The sequence below is a fragment of the Triplophysa rosa genome, linkage group LG4 (assembly GCF_024868665.1).
Source record: "Triplophysa rosa linkage group LG4, Trosa_1v2, whole genome shotgun sequence".
NCBI lineage: Eukaryota > Metazoa > Chordata > Actinopteri > Cypriniformes > Nemacheilidae > Triplophysa > Triplophysa rosa.
Window position 1 is genome coordinate 9,992,895 of NC_079893.1, and position 27,834 is coordinate 10,020,728.

Below are 27,834 nucleotides of genomic sequence, written 5' to 3' on the forward strand. Positions count from 1 at the left end.
ACAGCTTCAAACAACTTAAGTTAAGAGACCCTCTTTATTGCTATAATCAACTTTATCAATATTGTCATCATCTTTGCGAAAAAGTCTGCAGAGAAGATATCTTGTAATAACTTGGCGCAGATACTTTTAGCGGAACCTTCGGTGGCAAAGTGTGTAATGCACGGACCCAAAATACAGACGAACCCGTTTCAACGGTCCGTCCCTTCAACATTTCCCCCGTATGTTACACGTGAGAAAGACAGACGTTAACTAATAAGCAAAGATGGTAAATGTATAAACTCTGTTGCGTGTGTGTATCATCTTAAAATGTTGTTTGAATCTTTTCATATTTATTTGATTAAATATTAACATTTTCTTGCAGCCAAAAACAGCGAAAGGCAAGGGGAAAGTACAAGCGGAGAAAGTGGTTCATCCATACAGTAGGAAAGCTGCCTATATGGCAAGAGCTGTTAGCAAACATGAGAGGAAGGAAAAGTATGAGTTATTTTCGTTTATATCAAATAAAGCCGATTTTTGCGTTGTTACGTTTACTTTGACCTTTTTACGTTCTACCTTTATTTACACTTAAAAACGTATTATTGATGCAAATCATTTTGTAGGTTAAAGGGTGAAAAAGCACAGCGTCTAAACCTGATTGGTAAGTAGTTGTTTAGAAATAGTACTGTACATTGGAAGGGCTTATTTGAATAATTTTTAATGGTGTCAAATGCTACTCAGTAAGGGGCAGTATACAGTTCATGTGTGAGTTTTGCTTGCTTACTTGCCTTCACTCATTTTCTGCAGGTGAAAAACTTTCGTGGTTCCAAAGCCAACTTGACCCTGACAAGGCTGAATACACCAAACATGATGCTTGCGACATCATTGAAAGGTACGACTTCCCAAGCAAACATGATGTAATAAGTTTCACATACAAAGCACTAGTGTATTAGTTTCAGAAATGTTTATTTCAAAGATGATTGAAACATTTATCTGGATTTATATATGATGTCTTGTTTCTAAGGTACCTGCACCGGTTTGATGGAGAGCTGGAGCAGATAGAGTTAGCGAATAGTATTAAAGGACGGCAGGGTCGTCAGCACGGCTCCAGAGAGGCGATCATCAGACAGACAATGGAACGAGAGCGCGCACAGTATGAAGGCAATGGGTTTGGTAGGTGTCCCACTTTGAAATTTATTTGTAACTCAAACAAAAATGTAATTCCTTTTTTCCCCAAGTTTTTTGAATGACAATGTCTTTTAATGCTCCAACATATTGGTGGGGTTAATTTTTTCACTTTCAGAAATTCCTGACATCATTAACTCCAAACATTTAAAGACATTCAGGTAATAAAATAAAATATTTTTTTAAGTTAGTGCTGTTTAAGTATAAAATTAAAAGACTTTAAAGACAATGTCTTTTGTTAACATATTTGAAGTTTAACTTAAACACATATTTAACGTCAACTTTAAGTCACATTTATATGTTGTTTAACAGAGAATGGAGCGGTGACCTAAAGAAACTCCCCAACATTAAGATGAGAAAAGTTTCAGTGAAAGGCTATGACAGCACAGTTTCTGTTGCTTCACACAGTACACAGATGGAGGAAGAGAATGAAGAAAATGAGTCATGTCAGAATTCTGATACTAGCTCATAGTACTGTGAAATCCTGCAGTTCTACTACATTACAGCTCAGTGTAGAGGAAACGAAAGGATGCTGTGTGTGAGAGCAATGGACACAATAATTGGGAAACAAGCTTGGGACTTGCATGATCTGAGATAAACGTACATTGGTCTCCTGTACTCAGAGGACACATGATCTCTTGTTATTTACTCATCTGGACTTGCAAAAATTGCTTTGTGTAGAAAACGGTTACTTGGTCACTCAGGTAACACAATATCATCATAATATAAATAAACAGACTATGAAACAGTTTCATACATTCAGATTTATTGCACTGGTTTTGCATGTTTTTTAAGATGTGCATTTAAGTGTTAACATTGATGTTCATCACTAAATCAATAAACTCACTGGATCCTAACATGTCCATTGATTGTTTTTAATATATTACAGTAATCACTGCATAAAACAATATTCCAATATCACACATTACAAAAATTCACAGAATTCTTCTGAATTATACTCCAGACAGGATTACCTTACTTAAACGAATCACCATCACATAAATAAACCACGGTGCCCTTCTTAAAAGCTGCATAAGTAACGTTTTGAAAAAAAGTTAAAATATTAAATAATACAGCCGGTAAAAAGTAATTTGCTGGGTTTGGTTTAGTGTGGGCAAAAAGTAATTCTGGTTAATTAATTACCCATTTATCCCAACATTTATACATTTGGCAAACACCTTCATCTAAAGTGATTTACCAGACTAAGTATAATTTTGTTCTCAGTTTATGCATCACTAGGAATCATACCCATGACCTCGGCATTGAAGAGCCATGCTCTGTACGTGAATGGAGACCTTTTACCAGCATTAGTTTGTGTAGTTCTTCAAGCATCTCTTGTCAATTTGTCTCTGAAGTAACTGTATCCACTGCAGTAACAATATAAGTGGATTACTTTAGTTAGGCTGTAGAGAAAATACAGTTTGGTTATCCTTTAAAGTGTAAAAGAACATAAAATATAACACGCATAACTTGTTTTCTAACAATAGCCAAATCTATAAGAAACTTATCGTCCTCCCTGTAGAAATGAAAAGTTATTGTTAACCAGGATTTAATTTCCCTATGGTTGGTTTATTGTTTATCTTTAAACAAACTATACACAAAAACAAATATCTGTGCTGTCATTCGGTCAAAACTAATATATCTTTGTGTCAAAATCAATCAATCAATCAATTTATAACTGTTTTTACACAGTTTTGCTAAAAAAAGAACATCTTGTTTAACATGATAAACAAACACAAGCTATTTACCATGACTGTAACTCTTTGGTTAGACAGAGGGAGAACATGGGGATTTTTATTTAATGTTTTTAAAATGTCACTATTTCTTTGAGGTAAACTAAGTAAAATGAGTGTGACTATTAAGGGTGTGAGCCATAGAGGATTACAATGCAACTGCTGCTCAGTTTGGGAAAAATTAGGACTTATTCTGAAACAGATGCACAGTGCTTTTTTATATCTAAATTACAACACCAGTAGTCCTTGGCTAGATTTTCCCCACTCTTTAAACCTTAAAGTGCACCAAAAAAACGTGCCAAGCACCTATCAGCAACCAACGAGCCATTTCAGATGCGTCCAGCTTTTTTTCCTCAAGCCCATTTTTGACAAGAGGCAGGAAACAGCTACACCCACTGTCAAACTGGTGCCATCTCCAGACTTCCCGTGGGGGCGGGGCAGGACATGTTTGTTTGTGTCTGTTGTCCAGTAAAATCCACCACCTCCTGTCTCCCGTTGCTTTGGGTGACCAGGGCCGGCCTGTTATCTCCATTGCGGGCGGTGTCGGGGCAGTTCTGTACAAAGATGATCCTGTTGAAAGCCTTCAGCCTCCTCCACAGCTGCAGGTAGACTTTGCACTGAATGTACATGAAGATGAGTCCTCCAGCGAAGCCAACGGCCACCACAATAAGCTTCGTCCAGAACGGCCACTCCAGCACGCCTACGGCAGGGAGAGGGGACAAACGCAGCAACGCTGTGTGTGCAATGAGAGCATGACATGGCATTACAGCACCTTATCATTACAATACACAACAGCTAGTCTGAAAAACTATAGGGAAGCATTATAGCAATTTAAAAGCTATTTTTGTTTGTTTTTAAAGTAGTTCAGCTTCAAAATGAAAATTCTGTCATCATTTACTCACCCTTGTGTCATTTCAAACCTGTATGACTTCCTTTCTTATACAGACCACAAATGAAGATATTTTGAAGAATGTTGTTAACAGACCCCCCTCCCCCCCATTTATTGCATTAATTACAATAGAAGTGAATGGGTGGCTGTGCTGTTCTGTTACCAGCATTTTTCCAAATGAAATGACAAGAGGGCATGTAAATGATGACAGAATTTTCATTTTCAGAAGAACTACTCCTTTAAATGCTCTGTTGAGTTTACTCTCTGAACATTTTTTCTAGTTCCAATAAGTTTTGTTGATGTGTGTTTACCATTGTTCTTTCCATGTCGGATTTCTTCGGCTGTGCGGTCAATCAGAACATAAAGAGACCAGATGACACACAACACGGCTGCCAGGTGAAAGGTTACAGAGCAGAAGATCTTTCGCCGTTCACTTGTAGACATCTGCAGCTTCTCCCACTAACGCAGAGAGAGACAGAGGGAGAACATGGGGATGGACTAAATTAGACTGATCACTTCTGATCAATACAATATAAATGTAATTCTTTTAACAGCCACAGTATGGCAGGACTAGTCTGTGTGGGCCATAAGACTGTAAAAATTCCATTATAATGAATTGAGCGTCACACGTTGAGCTAAACCATCAGATTGGAGCCTGGGCATGCACAGAAAGAATCGTCAGTGGTGCCAGAGCCTGCGCAGTAGTGAGCACGAAGTGGAGCCCGGTATCAAGGTCCTGCCCATATTCCCTGTTGACTCGATCGTAAACAAAGTATGTCACCACACCACTTTTTTTATAATATCTTATAACTTACTAAAACCAAACTTATTAAAAAAACGAACACTTGGACATACATCAACGTGATAAAAACTGAGATAAAAATAACAGAAAACATTGTGAGAATTTTTTTTGAAGTGTAATTGGATTTTATAGTTTGGCTCCTGTCCCATTTGTTTACATGGAGAGGGCGGGGTTTATGACCTGTATTGCAGCCAGCCACCAGCGGACGATCAAAGAGCCCGCAGCTTCACTTTTCAGGACGTGTGTGAGGCACCCCTGGTGTGGGCATGATAACTACAGTAAATGATGAAAGAATTGTCATTTTGGGGCGAACTATCACTGCACAAGACACTAAGGCACACGTCACTATGGAAACAGGACAGTGCGGTGTGATGACAAAGCTTGGGAAAGGGCCGAAAAGAGACATTTTTAATAATGCTGATTCACCCAGCGTAAACGTTTCTCTAGGAGGTGAGACCGGGACTAGTTGTAACACGGGGAAGTTCAAAATCCAATATCAACATAATGCAGCATTATATAGCTCTTAAATTAACAATTTCATTAATTATAACATTTAGGCCCGGGTTAAGACAAGGCTTAAGGCTAGTCCCAGACTAAAATAAATGTTTGACCTGTCTTAACTGAATATAACTTGCCCAGAAATATCTTAAAGATGCCATGAAATAATTTCACAATTTTAACCCGAGCTTTTGTTATATAAGAGGGAATCGTATTCACGCAAACATCCTGTAAGTGTCAGAACTGAAAACGCCCTTGTTACTGAGATTACAACTGTTATTGACACCAGGTCCAGCAAACGCCAGGTTCTGGAATGCACCTATCTATTTAGATTTAGATTCAATTTATTGTCATTGCACATGTACAAGTACAAGGCAACGAAATGTGACCTCTGCATTTAACCCATCCAGAGAGTAGTGAACACACGTACCCCCGGAGCAGTGGGCAGCTATCACTACAGCGCCCGGGGAGCAAGTAGGGGTAAGGTGCCTTGCTCAAGGGCACCTCAGTTGTTACCCGCCGGCCCTGGGAATCGAACCGGCAACCTTCTGGTCATGAGTCCGACTCTCTAACCATTAGGCCACAACTGCCCGATCTATGATGTCATTGATAGGTTGATCTATGACGTCATTGATAGGTTGAACACCACCTCCACAGAAAGAATATCAACGACTACTTCTCTAGCCCTGCCCACTGGTTCGCGCATGACAATTCTGAAGTAACACAAGTGGCGCGGAACCAGATAGAGCGAGCAAGCAATAAACAAACATGCCGTTAAAGATCGCTCAATATTGTGCCATCCCAGGTTGTGGAAGAATACAGTCGCTGCATAACCTTTCTTCGGATTCCAATATTACGAATGCGTGGTTAAAGTTGATTTTTAAAGACGTTCCAGCGCACGTGGGAAAAACATGGAGCGTTTGTTCGTTTCATTTCTCCGAGGATTCCTTCGTGAACAAGGCACAGGTCGATACTGGATTTATCCACCGTTTGCGAATAATGGAAGTGTTTTGGTATTATTTCGGGTGCTGGGTCATATCCATAAGTTACCGGGAGTCTCCCGTTTGTTTATTTATCATGGAAACTCTCGTAACATTTGAGACCCGCGATCACGGTGATCTTCTGTCCGGTTCGCGATCATGGGTCTCAAATGCTGACAGGTACGGTATATCATTAAACGCAATACAACTATAGGCTATACAAACTATACGCAAAGCCTTGCCATCACATCCGGGAAATAAGTCCGTAAATTTGAGTAAAATCATCCCGTGCGAATGCGTCACAATGAAATACTGATGTGGGGAGGTAATTTATAAATCACACGGTCCCCAGATAATGCTACACGGTCCCCAGATAATGCTAATCTCGTGCGAACGGTGCTAATGTGTAACCTAACGTTACGTGTCTAACCAAATTCACAGAAGGCTCCAACTAAGTTTACTACGCAAACTGCTATCCAATCATAGCAGTGGGCGTTTACTTCCAAGACTTCATGGCGGAACGCCCATTCAAACCGAGCGTTTGTAGAGCTGGCCTCAAAACCCGGGTAGAAAATAGCCTATTACCTATTGATTTTTGATGTTTTTAAATGTAAAAACCACGCGAACGTCATAAGTAGACCTCATACAACAGTATAAAATAATAAACAAGCCCAGTTCATCACAACTTTAAATATATCAGTGCCATTGTTTTGTCTAAAAAATGATGCACACCAGTAATCTATTCTTCTGAGGCATTTTTATAAAAGCGACATAAATATCTTAATTCAAATAAGGCATAGTCCTAGCTTAAGCTAAGGCGTGTCTGTGAAATCAGGCCTTAATAATGTGTTTATAAGTAACTGTACAATTTATTAATTGAATTTTTTTTTTGGCCAAAACAAAGGATTGATTTATTTATTAATCACATGACCAAACTACATACACGTGTTTTATCAGATATATGAAAAGCACTATGTATTTGTAATATAATCAACTAAGTAGTTTTTAATTTTGCAGTGTTATTCGATTTTAAATTCTTAGAATTTCATTGAGGAGAAGAAAAATAAATCACTTTTAGATATCAATCTGCATATGTGATGCACATCAGTTATGCTTATCTCTTGTAGCTCCTTTAAAGCCATCTTGAGGAAAAAAAGCTTAAACAAAAGACCTGAACCAATAAAACCTGTAGTTCTTTTTCTGTAGTCAAGACTATAAAGTATGTGCCTATAATGAAATGATTCATATTTTTTTCTCTAAACCCACTTGACCTCTGCAGGGTCGCGGGAGAGCTGGAGCCCATCCCAGCAAGTCGGGATGCTGGCAGGATACACCCTTGACAGGTGGCCTATCAATCGCATGGCAATGAAATAAATATTATTTTTAAAACAATAAACCTACACTACAAAATTGATTTGTTATTTCAACTTAAAAAAAATAAGTTACCTGGCTGCCTTAACATTTTGAGTTGATTCACTTCGTAATCAATTAAGTTAGTAAACATAACAATTTTGCATCAAATTCATCTTATAAATAATATTTTTAAACTCAAAATTTTAAGGCACTAAAAAGTGTGTCAACCAGCCCCAACACTGCCTGTTAGAAATGTGCGTTTTACCTTGCGCAGTGGTTTGAGGTGTGTTTCCATGATGAAGTCATATTTGCACAGCTCACAGCAGCGTGTATCAGAGCTCTTGATCCATTGGTGCAGACAAGTCTGATGCACAAAACGCAAACTTCCTGTACAGCGGCAGGGAGTGATGAGGGGACATTCTTCATCACCTTCACAGTGACAGATTCTGCAAAAACACACCCAAACAAAATCAGACAATCCCTCTGCGCATTCGACCTCTCATTCATATCTCCTTCTCTCTCACCTGCACACCTCTAGTTCATCATCAGTGCATGCTTGATGAGCTGTGCCATTTTGATTGGTGGAAAATGTGCATTTGTAGGCAGATGGGACAGCCATAACTGGGTGTCCTGAACCTCGCTCCTCATATGACTTTGTAATAGGCTCCTCCTCACTTCCACACCTACTACTGCCACGCCCACCCTCTCTGCTGTGATTGGCTGCCTGGCTCCCGTGCTCCTCCCTTTTTGACTGAACTTTTTTGTGACCCTTGGTGCTGGGACCCTTGCAATGCGGTGGCTTGTTCTCTTTCTGTCCCTCGTCTGAGTTGACAGACACAAGCTCAACGCTGTCCCGTGCTTCACGGGACCGTGTATGTGCGTGACGGCTGCCGCTGCACCTCCGTCTCGCTTTCTGACGGCTCCAGGAGCGAGCCTCTTTCCAGCGTTGCTCGTCTTCAGAGGATGAGTGAGAGTGTGTGCACACTTGTTTATGTGACCGTGAAGGTCTTGGTTGGTTCACATACTCTGTGACACACCCGGCTCTGGTTCCGCTGCTCTCCAGTCGCCGCCGAACACGACGTTTGACTTGTCGCTTCACGTTGGGGGCAGAGTCAGGGGCGTGGCTTATGGGCATGATGGGTGTGGTCTGATCTGGGCCATCAAGTTTAGTGTAACCGCTAGTTGAACAACACACACAAAACAAACACACAGACATGCATACACAAATGGAAGAAATGAATGAGACACAAAGCATGAAATGATTTTGACCGAAAAACATAATAAAAAACAAATATCTTTTTAACTGGGACTACTGTACAATTTTTTTTAATGTATTATTATTTACTATTCATTTTTAATACAGAGCCCCAGTTGTAAAGATATATTGACTTTATAGTTACACATGTACTGTATACATTTACAAGACTCCCAGATGTTTGGATGCCATTAAATACATTTAAAGACACAAGACTACATTCCAAAACATAGAACACATAGATGCAGATGAGCAAAGCGGTGTTACTAACATGGTCGCCTATGTAACCCAGGACAATGATGTATGGCTGTCTGACCTCACCTGCATATGTCCTGAGAGGAGGGTGTGACTGATGTTTGAGAAACGCTTTTTAGCACGGCACCATGGGACTCCTTGGAACTACTCCCCTGAAACAGTCAATCACAAATTAGCAAGATAATCTTTGTGAGGAACTTGACTGCATTTACTGTGCTGTGAATGATGTTTGTGTGCGTTACCTTAGAAATACTGCTGGATCGACTTCCTGATCGCCTATGTGCCTTCTCACCCTGGAGAACACAAAGAGGATTAAGCATATGCTCTCTCTCTCTCTCTCTCTCTCTCTCTCTCTCTCTCTCTCTCACCCACATGGAGGCCATACAACCTTTACGGTTATACAACAGTTTGTATGTGTAGGCGGACTTCCCCCGAAAGTGTAAACACTGTGGTACTATGGTGAAAAGAACATTGTTTGGTTGATCATCTCAACCAGGCCAACACAGCAACATTGGCATAACTGACAGCATTGGGGCGAGACTGAGTGCTTGACTAACCAAAGGTGATGAAGGTGTTCAGAAAACATATTTTCCGATTTTCTGAACATATCACACAACTCACAAACAGAGATGTTTTTTAAAGTTTGCAAAAGTCATGTTTGAACAGATCGGTAACGCACCTGCAGTAAGACAAACCAATCCTATTACTTAAAATAACCACATCTTAAGACCTGTCTGGTTGTGCACGCATGCATATCTGTTTGTTCATGTTAACAACCCATGTTAACAACAATGAATTTATAGACTGTTTTAAAAACGGTTAAATTCTATGATGTCAAAAAATACGTGTACACACAGTTGAGTGACTAATGTGTAGAGTCATTAGTTTTGTTTTTAGTTTCATTGCTATTTTAAGTTAGCTTCTATTTAAAAATTTTTAGTTTTTATGTTAATTTTAGTTCTGTCATGACAACGCTCGGAGGGTTTAGTATGGTAGTGTAGTCTACATGGCATATAAATGTATTTGGTCTTGGCGGAATAGATCAGCTACGTTGCTGCGGTGGAGCAAGTACAGAGACTTGCTACTGCCAATACGTCCACACCATGCTGCTGTGTGCATGTAAGGAATGCTGCTGCATATATAACATATATGAATAACCCCTGTATAGCGTACATGATCCCCTTGTAGCAGATCTATACATGTGGAGCTGGGGAAGGAGGAGGGTTACTGAAGCACGCTGCACTGCGACAATCACTAGCCAAGATTTAAATGTTGAGCAGCAAGCTCATTGGCTGCTGATACAGAAGGAACCAATCAGCTGGCTGTGTGGTAAAGTTATTGTGTAAGATTGGGTTAGACTATAGGACTGCGCCATCTAGAGTTTCATGCCAGAACTTTCTCTGTCATTTAATTTTTTTACAATTTTGTTATATGCTTTTGTCAATTTATTATTAATTTGTTTATTTTTTTATGTTGCTTTATAAGATTCATTCATTTATTTTATTCTTATTTTAGTTTTTGTTTATTATTTTAAGTTTAGTGCTTTAAACCTATTTCAGTTTGTTTCTGAGTAAACATTACACATTTTCACTTATTTCAGGTTTTCCCAATAATTTTAGGCCAATATTTAATTTGATTTCAATAAACAGAAAAGTTTTAATTTTAGTAAACAAAAAACCCCTGACTTTTCTCATAATCATTTTAATTTAACATAATTTTAACATGCCTACTTTGGTTAATACATGTGAAAAGTTCAAAGATGTGGTCATGTTTTCGCTTCGTGGCCGAAGAAGATAACATATTTACGAAACGCACTCTGTAGAGCAGTTTGTCATTGCTACTCTACGTGTCTAGGGGACACGCGGTGTATGTAGATAGAAATAGCTCATTCTAAGATAATAAAATCATAACTCTTCTTTATGTAAGGTCTTTACACATCTGAAGACATAGTTATGTGCTGTATGTTATATTGCATTTCTATCAAAAGATCCTTCTTAATCTTACATACTGCAGGACTCAAGAAGAATCAGTGAATAACACAATTCATTAAAACATACTAAATATACTAACAGTTAAAATACACTATATACTAAAATACTTCAGGCTTTTTTTAAAAGTAGGATGACAAAATTTCAAAATCACTATAAAAACACATGTAGCACAAAGTGGATTGTTGACCTTTTGACTTGTATTCTACAAAATGCAGAATGTTTTGTTTTGCTAGTAACAGTAACTGAGGTGTATTAGCATTTATTGGCTCCTTGTGCCTCAGGCAGAAGTGATTTCTTCTGGGCTTTTGATCGATCCACCTTTCCCTCTGGTCCACACCTGGCCCATTATTAACCTTCCAGACGCCATACAATAACAAACATACAAAATGATCCTCTGGTGGTTCATTTTTGAAGCCTTATAGATATGCATTTATATTGTCCTTCAAGCATAGACACATCAGATTTATTTTCATTTAATATTAGATTGACTCGAAAAGCACCAAGACCATCACGATAGTAAATTCAACACGAAATTCTCTCAAATACTAAGTTGCTGTATTATAACAATTCTTAATATTAGGTGGTTAGTAAAGCTAGTATTGAGTTCTATTCTCTCTCCCCTGAAGCAACACTGTATCGCTCTGAATAATTCATGTGAACGCCGACAGGCAGCAACATCTGATCAGCTTATCAATATTTCATACACTCGCAGTGTGTCTGTAAGTGTAAAGGTACAACCTTTGTGATAAAATGTATCCACTTTTTAAGAGCAAATGTTTGACAGTACCATTCAATTTTTGACGTTCAGTACCACTCAGTTCCATCAAGGATCATGCTGTGCGCCTATCTAAATTAGAACAACAATAATTTCCACTCGGCCCAATGTGATTTTTTTTGCATAACTCATGTCTTCGTTTACAATACGTATGAAAAACAATATCTTTGTTCTTTCTCATAGTCCGTTATGAGAATAAACCGAGAGCATATTGAGACTGAAGTCTCCTCAAGTACATGTACATTTCTTTAAGAGTTTCAGAATACTCAGTCTTTGTTTAGATTTGCCAAGATACCAAAAGATTATAATACTCAAACTTTTCTCATTAGTTCTTCCAAAACAAATTCTGTGATCTATTCCATTTATTTTACAGACCGAATGAAATATAACTGAGTATTTAATCTCCTGAGGGATGAAAGAGTGACCTCTAAGCAATAACATTTGTCTCTTTTACTCTCAGATGGCTCTGTGCTTTGAATGATGATACTACAAGGATTTTATTCCTCGGTGGGAAAAAAAGTGCTTGTCTAGAATTTCTATGCTCTGAAAATGAAAAATGACCATCTCGTTGATGCTTCTCGCTATCTTTGCAATCCATTCAAAAAATGGTTATATTATATTTCTTTTATTATTTGTCTTTGTGTTGTATCTTCTGAACCCTCAGATTTTGCTTTACATTTTATACAGGTAAATTGTGAATAGACTGTGGGTGTGCCATCTGAGGTTGGGACTATTTGGACCCTTGTGCTAGCTAGTGTCAAAGATCAAGTTTATGTCCTAAGATTGAAGTTTACAGGCCTTTTCTACCATGCACGTGCATTGCCTGTTATTAATTACAATTGACACAAGGAAACATCTACAAGGAAACGTCTATAACATGCACAATCATAAAACAGCTATGTGAAATCATAATAACAGAAACATCCAAACTGATATTCACTTACCCATTTATTATGCTCTGCATGTTCTATGAGCTACTGCTGAAAGTGCAGAGTGTATCGGTTTCCTTTAAAGGCCAACGTATGCAAGAAACCACACATGCGTGTTTGTGTGCTCGGCAGGGCTGGATTAGCTCTAGTTGAGGTATAATCTGTGAGTTGCTGGTGCTCATTAAAATGCGCTGGGATTGATTTAGATTCCATTTTATCTTATTTATTTTTCTATTGTCTCAGGAAGTGTTTTCTGGTCTTGTCATCTGAATATCTGCATAACCAAGCACAATTGCATGGGTCTGACATATAAAATGTAATCGTATAGATATACTGTGTTAGATTTTTAAACACTTCTGTAGCCAGCCAATCGCAGACCAAGATTAAAGCTTTGGCTGGTTTCAAGAACCCAATTTTAGACACAGTTGCATTATGGGATAACTGCAGGCTCCGTAAACTAATGTATAGTGACATACCTTCATCAATCTTTCTTTCTTTCTCAAATTATTTTCATTATTAAATACTTCATTAAATTATTTATGTATTTTACATTATTTATGTTTAAAACTGTTTTTGCCTTAACTGTTAGCAGCAATAAAATAGATTTCAGATGAAATACTATACAATAAATTATTATTATTATTAACATAAATTATTATATGTCAACCTTATTAAATATTTAAATTTGCAAAATAAATATTGAGAAAAAAATCATATAAAATGAATTATGACAACAAATGACAATAATAGAACTGACAAAAAGTCCTTTTTAAAATTGACTGTATATTTTTGTCGTTAAACCAACATGACGGGGCGATGCAGGAAATACAGGAAAATCACAAAAATGTTTTCTCTCTTAAAATGTAAACCAATTTAATAAATGTTCATTAGAATGTATTATGTATTTACACTACAAATATACACTACAGATGTCTCAAAGGGGTCTCTTCGTTATGTACTATGAATTATGATAATAACTTAATCACTTTATTGCCAAGCAACAGTATTCAGAACTATTTGTGAACACGATTTATACTGTATATGTATACATACTGTGCCTTAATAGAATGAAAATGAATTGTCATGCTTTCAAGAACAGGTGTTTTCAACAGAAATATTTCACAAAAATAAACATTGTGCCAGAAACGACTGAGTGACCACCAGCATTTACATCTTACACCTATAAACACTCACATTTACTCATACTATATATAGTGAAGGAATAATAAAAAATTGTAAAGATCACACTTTTAATTGCCTTTTTATATAATCAGTTTAGTTTTCATTCCGTGCTATATGTATGAAGTTAGTAAACAAAAATTTTGGAGGAGCATGGCCATAATCCAATCATTACCTGGATATAAAAACAGTATGCTACTTCTTTGGCATCTCTCCTCCTTCCCCTTTGGAGGTTAACTTGTTATAATGTTGTGTATTTCTATACAATAAGATATAAAAGTTTATTAAAAAAGCAGGCAATAAGAGCCCAGAAAATATAAGAACTCTTAAGCACTGTTTAAATAAAGCATCTCAGGGTGAGGGGTAAGAAACCGGTTGTTAAAACTGTCAAGAGATGTGGGTAGATGAAGATGGTAAATAAATCTGCATCTCAAACCATGTGGCTCCTGTTTTAAAGAGTAAAGGTCAGGAAAGACAGCCAGCCAGGGGAGCCCAGTTAGTACCCAACATGGTGCCAAGCAATTGTGATTTTGGCATATATGTGTTTGTGTGTTTGGGTATGTGTGTTTGTAAATGATCACTAATGACAGCTCCAGCAGAGAGCACAGTGGATTAGAGAGAGACTGCTGTTAATTCCCGGAAACAGAACACGTGAAGTGCATATCACACTCTTGACCTATGACCTCCAGACAACACAAACACATGGAAGCACTAAGAAGCTCAGTATTAAGAAAAAAACTGAAAAGAAATGAATGCTCAGTGATTGGTGACAATGATATGAATCTATAAAATATTTTAAACTTTATTATTAAAAACATTTTAATCTTATATTTCTCTATATTTTATATTATTTAAAATGCACATGCTTAAGCTCACAGTCCTTTCAAACCCCATATAATCCAACAGATCAATGGGACAAAACCTTTATGTAAAAAGTCACATCTCTGCAATGGTGACCAAACTTTTGACCACGGTATGTACCAAAGATTCTCTATGATACAGGCAAAATTTTCAACACAGTCTGATCAGTATATATTTTCATGTTAGCAACCCATCTGTTTAGGACACCAACGGTTTAAACAGACTTTTGTCCATTTGCAGCTCATTCTGGCCAAAAAACACTCAAAAACCACCCACTCTTGTAAAGCAATCAAGCCTGTCTGAAATAAATGATGCTAGAATTTCTTTCCCAAATAAATGTTGTGTTTTCCATTATGTGTTGACTTTAAATAAATAACTGCCCATTCACAAGTAATAAACAGATTTTACAGACATAATTTGTAACATAAAACATACTGTAAACAAAAATCTGTGAATGTCATGTTCAGTAGATCATTGTTCATGTTTTCAGTACTTGACAGAAATGTAAATAAGCCCAAAGAGGTTTAAACATTTCTAACAATCCACTACCTATTTATAGCAACAAACCTTTTCCAATTCAATACCATCCTCTCTTTCTGGTAATGTTTCCTTTTATTCTCATGTTCTAGCTTTAAAAACAAAAGGAGATCTTAGCTGAGGATTTGCTTTATTTGTTTTTCATATAATCAACATTTATGGTAGGTAAATGGGTAAATATCACAACAAATGACAGTCTGACCGCAGTCTGAAACACAGGGAAAAACTTGAATAGCTCCTTATGGTAATATAAATGTCAGTGTAAGAAAAAAAGTATTTTATTTGTAGCTAAAACATAATTAGAAACTCTCTCTCTCTCTCTCACACACACACACACACACACACACACACACACACGAAGGGTCATGTGGAAAGGTGTCTAACATGTCTGTAAGTAATGCAGATATCCATGTACGTAGATTTTCATGAGTGTGTGTGTACTTACCTCATTCTCTTTACTCTTGTCTCTAGTCCTGCTGGAGCTCCGAATGTTGCTGGCAGTCTCCTTGGCGATAGGCACGACCGATATTTGATGCACAGGCATTCTAGCAGTGCTCGGCACTGTGGGATACCTCAGTCCACCAAAGACAACAGACACACCATCCTAAGGGTCGGCATGGAAACAAAGAATCCGACTCACTCCAGAGCTCGTCCAGACAGTCGTAAAAACGAAATCAGGTTATCCTGGACAAGACCTCAGACGAGAGCTATGAAAGAAAGAGCTACATCCCAGAAAAGCTTAAGACAATGGTTCTTGTTCCATCCTGTGTGATCTGTGACAGGGAGAGGAGCAGAGCAGGGAGAGCGAGAGAGAGAGAGAGAGAGAGAGAGAGAGAGAGAGAGAGAGAGAGAGAGAGAGAGAGAGAGAGAGAGAGAGAGAGAGAGAGAGAGAGAGAGGAGAGAGAGAGAGAGAGAGAGAGAGAGAGAGAGAGAGAGAGAGCAAGAGCAAGAGCGAGCGAGAGAGAGAGTCCTAATTCAAATGCAGTTGTACCTGGGAGCTGCAGCAATGTGTGTTTCTGTTAAACCTGACCTGTAAACATGCTGCTGATAGGACTTATGGTTTATTTTAGCTCCAAATCTCCTCCCTCCAGGAGTAGCGTGCAATGGAGCAGCCAGATAATCCGCTTACAACCCCAGGGGCTGCACAGAACCTCAGATACTGTAACACACACACAAACATAGCCACATACTCTGGACAAACTAGCTAATAACATCTTAACTGTAAAATTGGTTAAACTCACATATTAACCATGTATTTTACTGGGATCCTATACACACTGTAAATCTTTTTTGCATCTTTTTTAAGCCTGGGTTAACACTTTTTAGCTTTTTAACTTAAGGCAACATTTCTCACTTTAACACATTTTCAAAGGGATTTAGCATCTACAGCAGCAGTGATTATCCCTTTTCCAATATAAAGTGTAAAACAGTGCGATGCTAGAATTAAAAGGTACGTTTATAAGACACTACACGATAAATAGCCTAGTGTCTGCCTCACTTAATATCCAGGCAAATGCATTATTATACAAATTGAAGATGTCTATGTTAATCAAAAATTACAAATGAAATCTGATCCCAGTCCAGGAGTCCAAAGAGTTAAGTTTAAACAGTGTGTAACATTTTCACACAAACAAGATAACCCCGGATTAAAAAATGGCCTTGAGTCAGATAAAGAGATCATGTGAGAGTTTAGGCTGCAGTTCACTGTGCCAATAATGTCATACATTTAAATGTCACATAAAAAAGTGAAGTCACAGTGAAAAGTGGCGTTTAGTTCAAAATGGATGTTTACTTTTTGTGAGGCTAAATGGAGAATTCAATATCCTTGCAAATTAACCATCCACTATGATTAAAACATTTTCTGTCAGGGATCACAACCAGAACCCAGGCGCAGACAACAAAGGGTTAACAGAAAACGTTTATTACTTTAAACACAAACAAAAACCCACAATAGGGGGAAATAACTCATTGAAACAAGGCTCAAAACAAAACACTTCCCACAAGGGGGCAAAACCGAAGGAGCACAAAATAACTTAAAATGAACAAACCAAACAACACAGCAGGCAGGACGGGACTGGGGAATGCGGACGTGGAATATAGCATACAGACACGAAGTAACAAGGTCTACAAACTTTACAAAACAAACAGGCACAGGACAGAGGGAACTAGGGCTTAATAAAGGGGAACACTAACGAGGGATGATTACAAAGGGAGGGTGACGGGCAGGTGACGGAAATGAAACACTGATGGGGAAATTACCGGGAAACGAGGGGGCGGGGCCAAAGAACGAGACAGGAGAAACATGCAGTACAAAGTAACCACAATGGCCACATGTCTTCCACACATAACTAAACAAGCACAAAAGACATGGTACTGTCACAACTCTGTCCACAGACTAGGAAGCTCATGACAAGAAGGACAGAATCATGACAGTACCCCCGCCCCAAGGGACACCTCCTGGTGGCCCAAGGGAGAAACTTCAGTAGGCCAAGACAGACAGGTACGAGAACAGACACCACAAACACAGAACAGAACAAACAAGGGGGAACGGAGGAGACAATAATGGGGTTGGGGTGGGTCAACAGATATAACATTAAAGGGAGGGGGGAATGGGAGACCAAAACTTGGGGACACTAGGCATGGGTGGGACATGGGTGCGAGCGGGGAGGTGTGGGACAAGCAGGACAGGAAGGGCTGGACATGGCTGAGGAAGACTGGGGAGAGTGTCGAAAGGGAAAAGGTGCCTGGGGAGATGCCTGTACTGGACAGGGTACCGGCTGGGACGGCGGCCGAATCGCCAGCTGGAACGTCGGCAGAGTCACCGGTTGGGATGCCAGCTGGGGTGCCGGCTGGATGGGACTGGGTACCGGCTGGACAGGACAGGGTACCGGCTGGACGGGACTGGGTACCGGCTGGAATGCCGGCTTGACGGGACTGGGTACCGGCTGGACGGGACTGGGTACCGGCTGGATCACCGGCTGCCAGCTGACTCACCGGCAAATCAAGAGGGAAACAGGTGCGGGGCATGAAATCATTAACAGTCAATAATGAGGAAAGGAGGGGGCGGGGACATAGACGAGACCAGAGAGAGCGCATGTTATGTCAGAACCAACAATAACATGTCTCTCTCCACACAAAACACGAGGCTCTGTCATGATCCTGCCACTAGATCAAGAAAGACATGACATGATGAGGCAGAATCATGACAGTTTTCAGTGATTTTGATTATAATTTGTCTAAAATCCAATCATGTGTGCAACTGTGCATTTTTATACTTCTAAAATGCAAGTAAGTACAGATAAATAATCAATAAGCCTACATTTGAAGAGTTCATTTGCATGCATTGCACAATAAATGTGCTTTTGCAAATAAACTCTTCATTTTGTCTCCAATAAAGAACTGCTATCATTTACAATCTATTTTACGTTTTAATATTGTTATTAACCTGGCAAACATTGGTAAATCCAATACTTTTCAGAAGTAGGTGTCGTGATTCTGCCTCGTCGTGTCATGTCTTTCTTGATCTTGTGGTAGAATCACGGCAGGATCCCTTGTTATGTGTGGAGAGAGTCATTTTGACCCTGTCGGCCTTCGATACTCTCTCCGGTCCTTGTCTGTGTTCCCGCCCTTTTGTATCTCTCGTTATTGGTTGTTTATTAGTTCATGCCCCACACCTGTTCCCCTTTGATTTGTCCCTCTATTTAATGCCCCTGTGTTCTCTGTCTGGTGTCGGATCATTGTACTGTTATGTTGCACTGTGTCGTGTGGGTGAGTTCTGGTCATGTTAGTTAGTTAGTCTAGTTTATTGTGTCCCTATGTGATGTGTTATTAGTTTAGTCTTGTCAGTTTAGTTAGTCTTGTTCTTGTTCCTCTGTTTTGTTATGTTTACCCCCACGTGGGTCTTTGTTTTGTATTTTGTCTTTGTTATTAAATGTCATGTTAACCCCTTAACCGCTGTCTGCATTTGGGTCCACTCTCCTTGTCACTGTGTCTCACCTCACCCAAGAATCATGACAGTAGGCTTCCCTTCCTAAAACCCAAAGAAGTTGCATAAAGCCAGCCAATCAGATTAACGTTACAGCATTCCTGATTTTTTATAACAATGTGTTTATTAACAAACAACATGATATACACGTAATATGCGTTCTTAAAAAAATAAAAATAAAATGCACACCGGAAATGAAATGTTGACTTGTTCGCTGCTTTACATCTTTATTTTTACACAGAATCTTGAAACTTTACCTGTCGCCTCAAGAGAGGTGTGGTACTAGTAACGTTAAGCTATATTTGAGTTTTACCCATAGTTAATTTCTAGTTGTTTAACCTGACCAATCTGTTTGCCGTTGTTTGATTACATAAGCAAATATATGAGGGGATTTATAACTTGGCACACGTGCAATCATTAAAGTTAACCAGCCTGTTTGGCTTATTGTTTTCTCCTTCATTGACAGCGATTAAATCAGTTTCTCTTTCACTGTTTATATTTAAATTTCCTTACATTCTGCATATGCGATACACTAAATCAGGCATATATGAATAAACGTTCATTCATTATACAGTCACACTTTTAACACATTTAGCCTACTGCTTCTGGTGTATATGTGTTCACGACTTGCAGTGCGTGAGTTCACTACTCACTGGACGGGTTAAATGCAGAGGTCACCATAGCTGACAAATAGGTCACTCTCAGAGGACAGGTCCAGTGGAGGATAATCAAGAACTGGCCAGTGGTGCAGAAAGAAGAAGCCAATGGCTGTGGTTGAGGCGGATGGACACAGCATCGGCTGCCAGATGACCTTGTAACAATGCGACACACACCCAGGCCTCCCTTGGCTGAGGGTGTCTTGTGATAAAGGGCCGAAACACCCAATGAGGCTGAGGTGCACAACTGACGATGTGTCGCATTATCGCATATAATCATTTATCCCCCAAACACAGAGGATGCCTACCCGACGAACCAGTGAAACCTCAGACCTCCTTTCCTATATTCATATTCTTGACTGCTTCTCCCCTGTCATGCATAAGGCGTGGGAAATGTCCTATTGGGCAATTCAACAGTGCTGAAATAGTGGGATTATAACACCTAGTCCTATTAAGCGTACAAAAAATACATGTCGAATTCATCAAATCTGCCACCACCAACTCGGAAACTCGGAGCTCAAAATCAAGCGTGCTCTTACGTTTTGGAGGCAGGTTCTTTCTGACCTCCAGAGGTCTCTCTTCACACCCTAAACAATGATTCTCGAGGTCATACAGAGAAAACATGGTTACACTTTATTTTACAGTGCCCGTGTTACAGTGTTATTATACATTGAAGTACTGAGTAATAAAAAGTAACTACATGTACTTACTATAGGGTTAGGGTTAGGATTAGGGTTTGGTTCAGGGTTAGTTACATGTAATTATGCATAATTTATAGTAAATACTATAGTAAATACATGTAACGTGTAACAAGGGCACCGTAAAATAAAGTGTTACCGAAATTATTATTTTCATTTAGAATTTGGGAGAAATGTTGTCCCTAGTTCATAGAATGAAACAAAAAAGATAATTTTACAAGACCTACATAGTCGTAAAGTAAAAGTTGAAGGCATACAAAAACTCGAGACAGCAAAAGAAAAATGCTGGACATCTAAAATAAAAATGTAAAAAAATCTACAAAATGAAATGATCACGCTTCCTCTCAGAAATTGAATGAACTCTAGTGAGCATGTGCAGAAACCAAGTTTTGTCAGTCTGACTTGCTTGTGAACATTTGCATGTACGGCCCATCTAACCAAGCCCCAAATCATTGAGTCAAAGTCAAAGTTTTGTCATTATCATGAATTGATCATGTTTTTAATCAGAAGTTTTGTCATACAGGATATACAACATCACAATAAATATCAGTATTTTATTGTTATCTGACAGCCACAAGAGAATGTACAGGGTGAAAAGCTGTTCGTTTTTTATTTGCATATATTTGCAGAAATTTGAAAGAGGACAAACTCAAAGTCCTTGAATATATTTCATCTCTAGGTTGTGGATTAAAATTACAATTACACTAATTCAATCGCAGACGTTTTATCCAAAGCGACTCTGCAAATAAGCTTTTAATGAACATTCATTAAAAACTTCATTGTAAGTATATTTTAGCAAAACCGCCGTGACAGCCATGCTGAAACAATGGATACATATGCAAAACAAGACAAAGTGTATGTCAACGTTTTGTAGCAAGGGAGACTCAACCTGGGATTTGCATGATCGTGACCGTGTTAAACCTCCTGTGTGTGTCTGTATGTGTGTACCTGGTATCCAAGGTAGAACCATCATTAGTTAATCTCACCAAGCAATACGAGCCACCCATTATGGTTACCCCCTCATTGTATTACAGTTCCGTCTATATACAGGTGCACACGCACAACCTAATAGATGTAGTAATGCAGCGTCTCCATTAAAGTGGATGTCTGGTTGTGCAATTTACGTGAGTATTTTCTTTTTTCAGAGGAGGAAGTTGTCATGTGCTGTTGTGATGCACAAGTGTACTTTGTACAAATGTAGAAATATATATTGGTTGCACTATCGTTCATATACTGTAATGCATTCTGATGAACTCATACAGGATGATGTTAGTGTTGTTATTTTAACTGGTAAAGCAAAACTCCAGCAAAACCATGGTCATGGGTTCAGTTCCCTTGACTGTTTAAAAATGTAGAGCTTAAGTTACACCACAAGTTGCTTGGGATAAAGCGTCTGCCAAATGCATAAATAATAATTGTACTATATTGTTTATGCTGCAGGGTGTGTGACGCGTCAGCGGTGCTCTGATTCGTGTATTTGTTGTTCTCTATTCATATCAAGCAGATGGCCTCTCCCTTCACTGAGATGGAATGGTGCACCATTGTCTTCTGTCTGTTAGTATTCAGTATTGTTACCCTGTTTGGCTTAATACAGGAGAGATGTATGCAAACAGGTATGAGTTACACATGCAGTCACTCTACTTTAGTTTACAAAAAATAAAAAAAGCTGTCATTTTTATTCACCCTCATGTCATTCTGTATTCTGGGGAACCCAAAAGAAGATATTTGGAGAAATTACTTCTGTGGTTTTGTGTCCATACAATGGAAGTCAATAGGGACCAATGTTGTTTGGTTGCCAATGTTCTTCAAAATATCTTCTTTTGTATTCTGCAGAAGAAAGAAAGTCATACAGGCTTGAAATGACATGCGAGGGAATAAATGATGAGAGAATTTCCATTTTGGGTGAACTATCCCTTTAAGCATCACTAATGTGTGTTAGAGAAATCTGTGGAGACGGAATGTTTTACATTCAGTGTAACAGGATTGTGGTTTAGGGATATTAACCGTGATATTAAAAGCCATGATTATTGATATTGTGTTGATACTACACATATGATAGTATCATGAATTTTTCAGAAGGCCTTTAAAATCTAGCGTCACTATGGTGGCAATACAAATACTCTCTCTCTCTCAGTTGAGTGTGATTCATTTGCCTAAGAAAAGAGAAAACTATTTTATATTTGTAAAAAATACATAGGTATTATAATATCATTATCGTGAAATCTTTTGGTCATAATAATTATTACTAACAACGTTCTCGGTGGTTGCTAGATGGTTGATTATTGGTATATAAAAACAATACAAAAATAGAAAATAGAGCTCTGAAACTTCTTGCCACCACTGAATGCATTTCAAAATTCAATTCAATACACTGACAATACACTCTCCAATTCTAAATTGTTCATTTCCATAATACGCGTGAATTGTATGAATATTTATCATTCTTCAAATACTGTACAAAAGTACACATTGCACGTACTTGTATTAGCCTAACCTGCTATTTAACCAGTTTAACTAGTTTCAACTGTGACGTGGCATTCTTAGTTTACTCCCTTTGTTCTTTAGAAGACTATGAAGATAGCAAAGAGAGACTTCAAGTGCAACTTATCATCTGAATCAGTCTGAATGGATCTAAAACCCAAGACTGACTGACTGCAGCACCCATTAAACCAAAGCAGATTTGTAAAGAAGACCGTTCTGTGATCAGCTATGTTATACTGTATGTGGCATGAATCTGTTGATTGTGATCTTTTAAAGACTGATTTGCGACAATCGATGTTGTGTGTCATCATAATTTGCGGACACAATAGTGTTCCAGGAACAGTCAACAGTGACCTGCTGGCGCACCTGGACTGAATCCAGCTGTAAACTCAAGTAAACAATAAAGGCAGCAAGTATGTATTTGTAGGTTATTTAAGTATGAAAAGTGTGTTTGCGCGGTATAAACATTGACGTGGTTTATAGCAGCCGTAAGGAAGTGGGAAGAACAGGACCTGGAAGATCGTAAACATACTTTAAGACTCAAGCATGTTTTATACACGGTGTGTGGCATAAATGGCGTAGTTCAATCCCGTGGGAGGAAAGCAAAACAAGGTATTTATTTATTTATCTTTTCCTCTCTCTCTCTCACACTCATTTACAGACTTTAAGGCTCTAGAAATGTGCTTGTTAATGGGAAGAGAATGTGTTTTGTCACATTATGCTGTAAAACTTTCATAACACTGTGCACTAACTATTTACAATTCCATGCAATAAAAGTGAGTTTAAACCACTATAATGTAGGGTTGTGAATGGTTTATATCCAAATCTTGTGATTATTGTGTGATTTTGTCCTGCACTATAACACCTGTGTAGGGCTGTTTTTAGGAACCTATTGCTCCTCATGGTCCTGCAACAATTACAAAGATAATTTAGCCACAAATCTGTCGTTCTGTTACAATACAATGAAAGTGAATGGTGACCGAGTCTTTCAGTCAGTCATATTCTAACTCAGAAGATAGAAAGTCATATGGATTTGAAAAACATGATGACAAAATGAACAATCCATTTAATCCTTTTGCTGTTTCCTCTTTAGTCTCTCCACTTACACATCCACACTCGCTTCTCCAGCTCAATTGAGTTTATTGATCAAACAGCTTGATATTGAGTGTTTGGTGCGGTCAATCATTTGTATATGTGCGTCTTGAGAGTTTTGCAGTATGTGAGGTGCTCCCTTTTAGGTTCTATATAAAAATACCACCAGGTGGAAAAATGGAAAGCTACTTGTTTTAAACTTCATCAAAACAATGCCATACATGATAAATAGTGTGAAGTGTTACCCACACAAAGACAAAACATCACGATATTTGTGATATACAAAACAACATAACGTGTAACATTAAATGCAGTCATTTGTAGTTAAATGATTGTAATACAAAGATTATTAAATGTGATTAATCATTCATTGACTTCAGAAAATGTAATTTTACAATATAAACAGTGTAAATTAATAAAGTGGCTATGTGACTTTTTACTTTTTAAACAGTATTTTACTGTAAATTTTAAGACAATTCATATATACTTGAAATATAAAAACCAAAATGTTGCTGCTGTCCATCTGAAACCTCTTATCTCCATATTTCAAGTTTTTTTTTTTTTTTGCCATTAATCATTATTTATAGTCCCTTTATGTTAGTCACCTGGTTTTGCACATATCTAACCGATAAAAAGCATTAAAACAGCGAATTTTGACATCCAAGGTTTTGAAAGGACAGCGAGGATACAGTTATACAGTAATAGTACATGTAATTGCTGATCTGTTAATTTAATATATTTTTATACTACTAGTTAGTTTAATATAGCATTCTCATTTTTTTTATTATTACACCTTTATTTAACCAGGTAAGTCAATTGAGAACCTCATTTACAATGACGACCTGACCAAGAAGCAGCATAAGAAGCAGCAGGTTCAGTACAACAATTACACAAATAACACAATTATAAACAAAGTCACAAACAGTGAAGAAACAAACAATCGATTTATTAAAAACAAGCACAATGATCTTGAACAAATGACAAAATTAGGCTTTTAAAAGCTGCAAACGAAACAAATGAACTGAGGTTTAAGGTCTGCTGCAAATGACTCCAGTCATTAGCAGCAGCAAACTGAAATGAATAACGACCAAAAGAAGTACGGGCTTTAGGTATGACAAGACTGATAATACCGCTGGAGCGCAAATTATGAACTGGATTATGTATATTAAGAAGTAACTGTAAATAAGATGGACTTTTCCCGATAAGAGTTTTATAAATAAACAAAAACCAATTAATTTGTCTGCGAGAATGAAGAGAAAGCCAATTAAATGATAGATACAGATGACAATGATGAGTGTTAAAAGATGCTCCAGTTACAAAGCGGATTGCAGCATGATAAATGACATCTAGTTTATGAAGCAGAGTTTTTGAAGCAGACCTGTAAATTATATCCCCATAATCCAAAATAGGAAGCACTGTCGTTTTAACCAGGAGTTGTTTAGAAGAATATGTAAAAGAAGATTTATTGCGGTAAAGAAAACCAATACGGATTTTAACCTTTGAAAGTAATGCATTTATGTGTGTTTCAAATGACAGTTTGCTATCAAGCCAGATACCGAGATATTTATAGTGTTGAACATAATCGATCTCAAAGCCATCCGATGTAGAAATTTTAGGCAAATGCTCAGCAAGTGAGAGATTCCTACTAAAAACCATACATTTATTTTTATTTAAGACCAAATGAAGATTAGAGAGAGCGTGTTCAATGCGATTAAAACTGGCCTGTAAAAGAGATAATGCAGTGGTCAGGGAGGAGCTAGATGTATAAATGATGGTATCATCAGCATATAAATGTACGTTGCAATCACCTACATTAAAAGTAATATCATTAATATAAATATTAAAAAAGTGTGGGCCCCAAAACACTTCCTTGAGGGACCCCTTTCAATAATAACATAGGGTCTGACAAAAACCCCTCCACCCTCACTGATTGTAAACCGTCATAACAATAACTCCTAAACCAAGCCATACATCTCTCAGAAATTCCTATGCCTTTTAGTCTATCAAGTATTGCGTGGTCCACAGAATCGAAAGCCTTTGCCAGATCAATGAATGAAGCTACACTATACTCCTTTCTGTCAATGGCACATGTAATGTCATTGAGGACCTTAAGTGTAGCAGTAATACAGCTATGCCCGGATCTAAAACCAGACTGAGCCTGATTAACGACGTTGTAAATCTCCAAATAGTGCGTAAACTGCTTATTAACCAGTTTCTCTAATATTTTAGAAAGACAGGGCAAGATAGATATAGGCCTATAACAATTTAAATCCGAGTTATCACCCCCTTTAAAAAGTGGGGTTACAGCAGCAGATTTCCAATCCATCGGGAAAACACCAGATTGGAGAGAAAGATTAAAAATACAAGCAATAGGTGATGCTATAGTATGAGCTGCTTTCTTTAAGAACAATGGATCTAATTCGTCTAATCCAGCAGATTTGTAAGTGTCCAAATGAAGCAGCTCCTCGAGTACCTCAATCTCCTGAATTGGCTGAAAAGAAAAGGAGGAGGAGGAAGGAGAGCCTAAAGCAGATGATTGAATAGGAGATGCCAGGTTAACCGGCAAACTAGATGTACTGGAGCTATTTTCATAGACACAGCCTATATTAACAAAATGTCTGTTGAATACATCCACCATACTGGATTTTTCTGTGATAACAACACCATCAGTTTTTATTACAGAAGGCAAGCAAGAAGAGATATTAGCATTTTCTATTTTTTGATGATATCCAAAGTAATATATCAAATATTTTAATATAGTGTTTTTACAGTTTAACTTAATTTATTTTTGTTATCAAGTTCTATCTATATCCTAGTACTTGATACTTTCACCTCTCTCTCTGTGTGTAGGGCTGTAAGAGTGTGTGTCTGTTATGGATCTGCCGTTCTCAAATTTTGAATTGGTCTTCATCTTCATTGCCTTTACTGTCATGTGTTTATTTGGCCTGGCTGCTGTCTACAGACATAATACAAGTGATCAAGGTAAACACATACCCAAACTCTGGTGTAGCTTACTAACTAAATATGACACTTTGTTCAATCAATGACTGTGTGTATGTGTGTTTTATAGATGATGGCATTCAGACAGTGCAGTAGACAACACAACAAATGAAAAACACACAAAAAAAAGATGTCACCGAAACCAGTACAAAATGAACATACTATTATATACAGTACTCATTTGTGCAATATGTGTCCACACTGGTGTGATCTCAGCGTAGCTGACCGGATGATCGTGGGATTGTAGACAGAGACTCAGTTTAATGGAGTATGCATATATGCAAATGCAAGGTGGCAAACGCAATGAGTATCATAGCTTTGCAACAGCCATTTTCGATGGTGCAGGGACAAATCAGATTTAAATTATTGCATGAATTTTCTATTTTAATGTTATTTTCATGTGTTGATTTCTGCTAGGCTGTGGCTGGCAATAATTTATTTATGTATTTATTTTAATTAACACAGTATGTATTAAAGATCACATTTCTGAAAATGTACAAACGTAAACATGTTTTTCCTTACTGGGATTGCACGTGCTACCTTCAATTTACTATGATAGCCAAAAGCAAAAGATCTACAAAAGCAAATACAAATGCAAATACATCCAATATCAATTAAAAATCTTTAAATTTTCATTTAAACTTGAATGTATGATTGTAATCCTTAATTAAACTGTGAAGAAAGATAAAGAGGATTTATAAATTGTAACTCCTCCCCCTTTCCA

At 37.9% G+C, this 27,834-nt stretch overlaps 2 protein-coding genes across 3 annotated transcripts; one reads left to right on the forward strand and one right to left on the reverse strand.

Annotated features, from left to right (window-relative positions):
* The first annotated feature begins 153 nt into the window (after positions 1-153).
* Positions 154-2,763, forward strand: tma16 (translation machinery associated 16 homolog). Its single transcript, XM_057332674.1, has 7 exons — positions 154-265; positions 362-474; positions 600-637; positions 784-868; positions 1,001-1,149; positions 1,280-1,322; positions 1,474-2,763. Exons 1-7 carry the CDS (start codon positions 263-265, stop codon positions 1,631-1,633), a joined length of 591 nt encoding a protein of 196 aa, XP_057188657.1. The 5' UTR covers positions 154-262; the 3' UTR covers positions 1,634-2,763.
* Positions 2,764-2,936: 173 nt separating this feature from the next.
* On the reverse strand, positions 2,937-15,998 carry marchf1 (membrane-associated ring finger (C3HC4) 1). 2 transcript variants are annotated; one of them, XM_057332673.1, is made up of 7 exons: positions 15,644-15,998; positions 9,169-9,219; positions 8,993-9,078; positions 7,941-8,594; positions 7,682-7,862; positions 4,095-4,242; positions 2,937-3,594 (listed from the first exon to the last, which is right to left on the reverse strand). In XM_057332673.1, the coding sequence occupies exons 1-7, from the start codon at positions 15,740-15,742 to the stop codon at positions 3,293-3,295; spliced, it is 1,521 nt and encodes a 506-aa protein (XP_057188656.1). In that variant the 5' UTR covers positions 15,743-15,998; the 3' UTR covers positions 2,937-3,292. The 2 variants fall into 2 exon arrangements, with proteins under 2 accessions (XP_057188656.1, XP_057188655.1); XM_057332672.1 differs by having other exon boundaries at positions 2,937-3,627.
* Between the last annotated feature and the right edge of the window lie 11,836 nt (positions 15,999-27,834).

What these genes read in the sequence shown, in the direction of transcription:
- tma16 (XM_057332674.1), top strand. An exon ending in GCTTGCGACATCATTGAAAG is followed by an intron (nt 869 to 1,000) that starts GTACGACTTCCC and finishes CTTGTTTCTAAG; the next exon opens with GTACCTGCACCGGTTTGATG. An exon ending in GTATGAAGGCAATGGGTTTG is followed by an intron (nt 1,150 to 1,279) that starts GTAGGTGTCCCA and finishes TTTCACTTTCAG; the next exon opens with AAATTCCTGACATCATTAAC.
- marchf1 (XM_057332672.1), bottom strand. Translation starts at nt 15,742, where the DNA reads ATGCCTGTGCATCAAATATCGGTCGTGCCTATCGCCAAGGAGACTGCC. An exon ending in TCCTCTCAGGACATATGCAG is followed by an intron (nt 8,595 to 8,992) that starts GTGAGGTCAGAC and finishes TTGTTCAACTAG; the next exon opens with CGGTTACACTAAACTTGATG. An exon ending in ACCTCAAACCACTGCGCAAG is followed by an intron (nt 4,243 to 7,681) that starts GTAAAACGCACA and finishes TCTCTGCGTTAG; the next exon opens with TGGGAGAAGCTGCAGATGTC.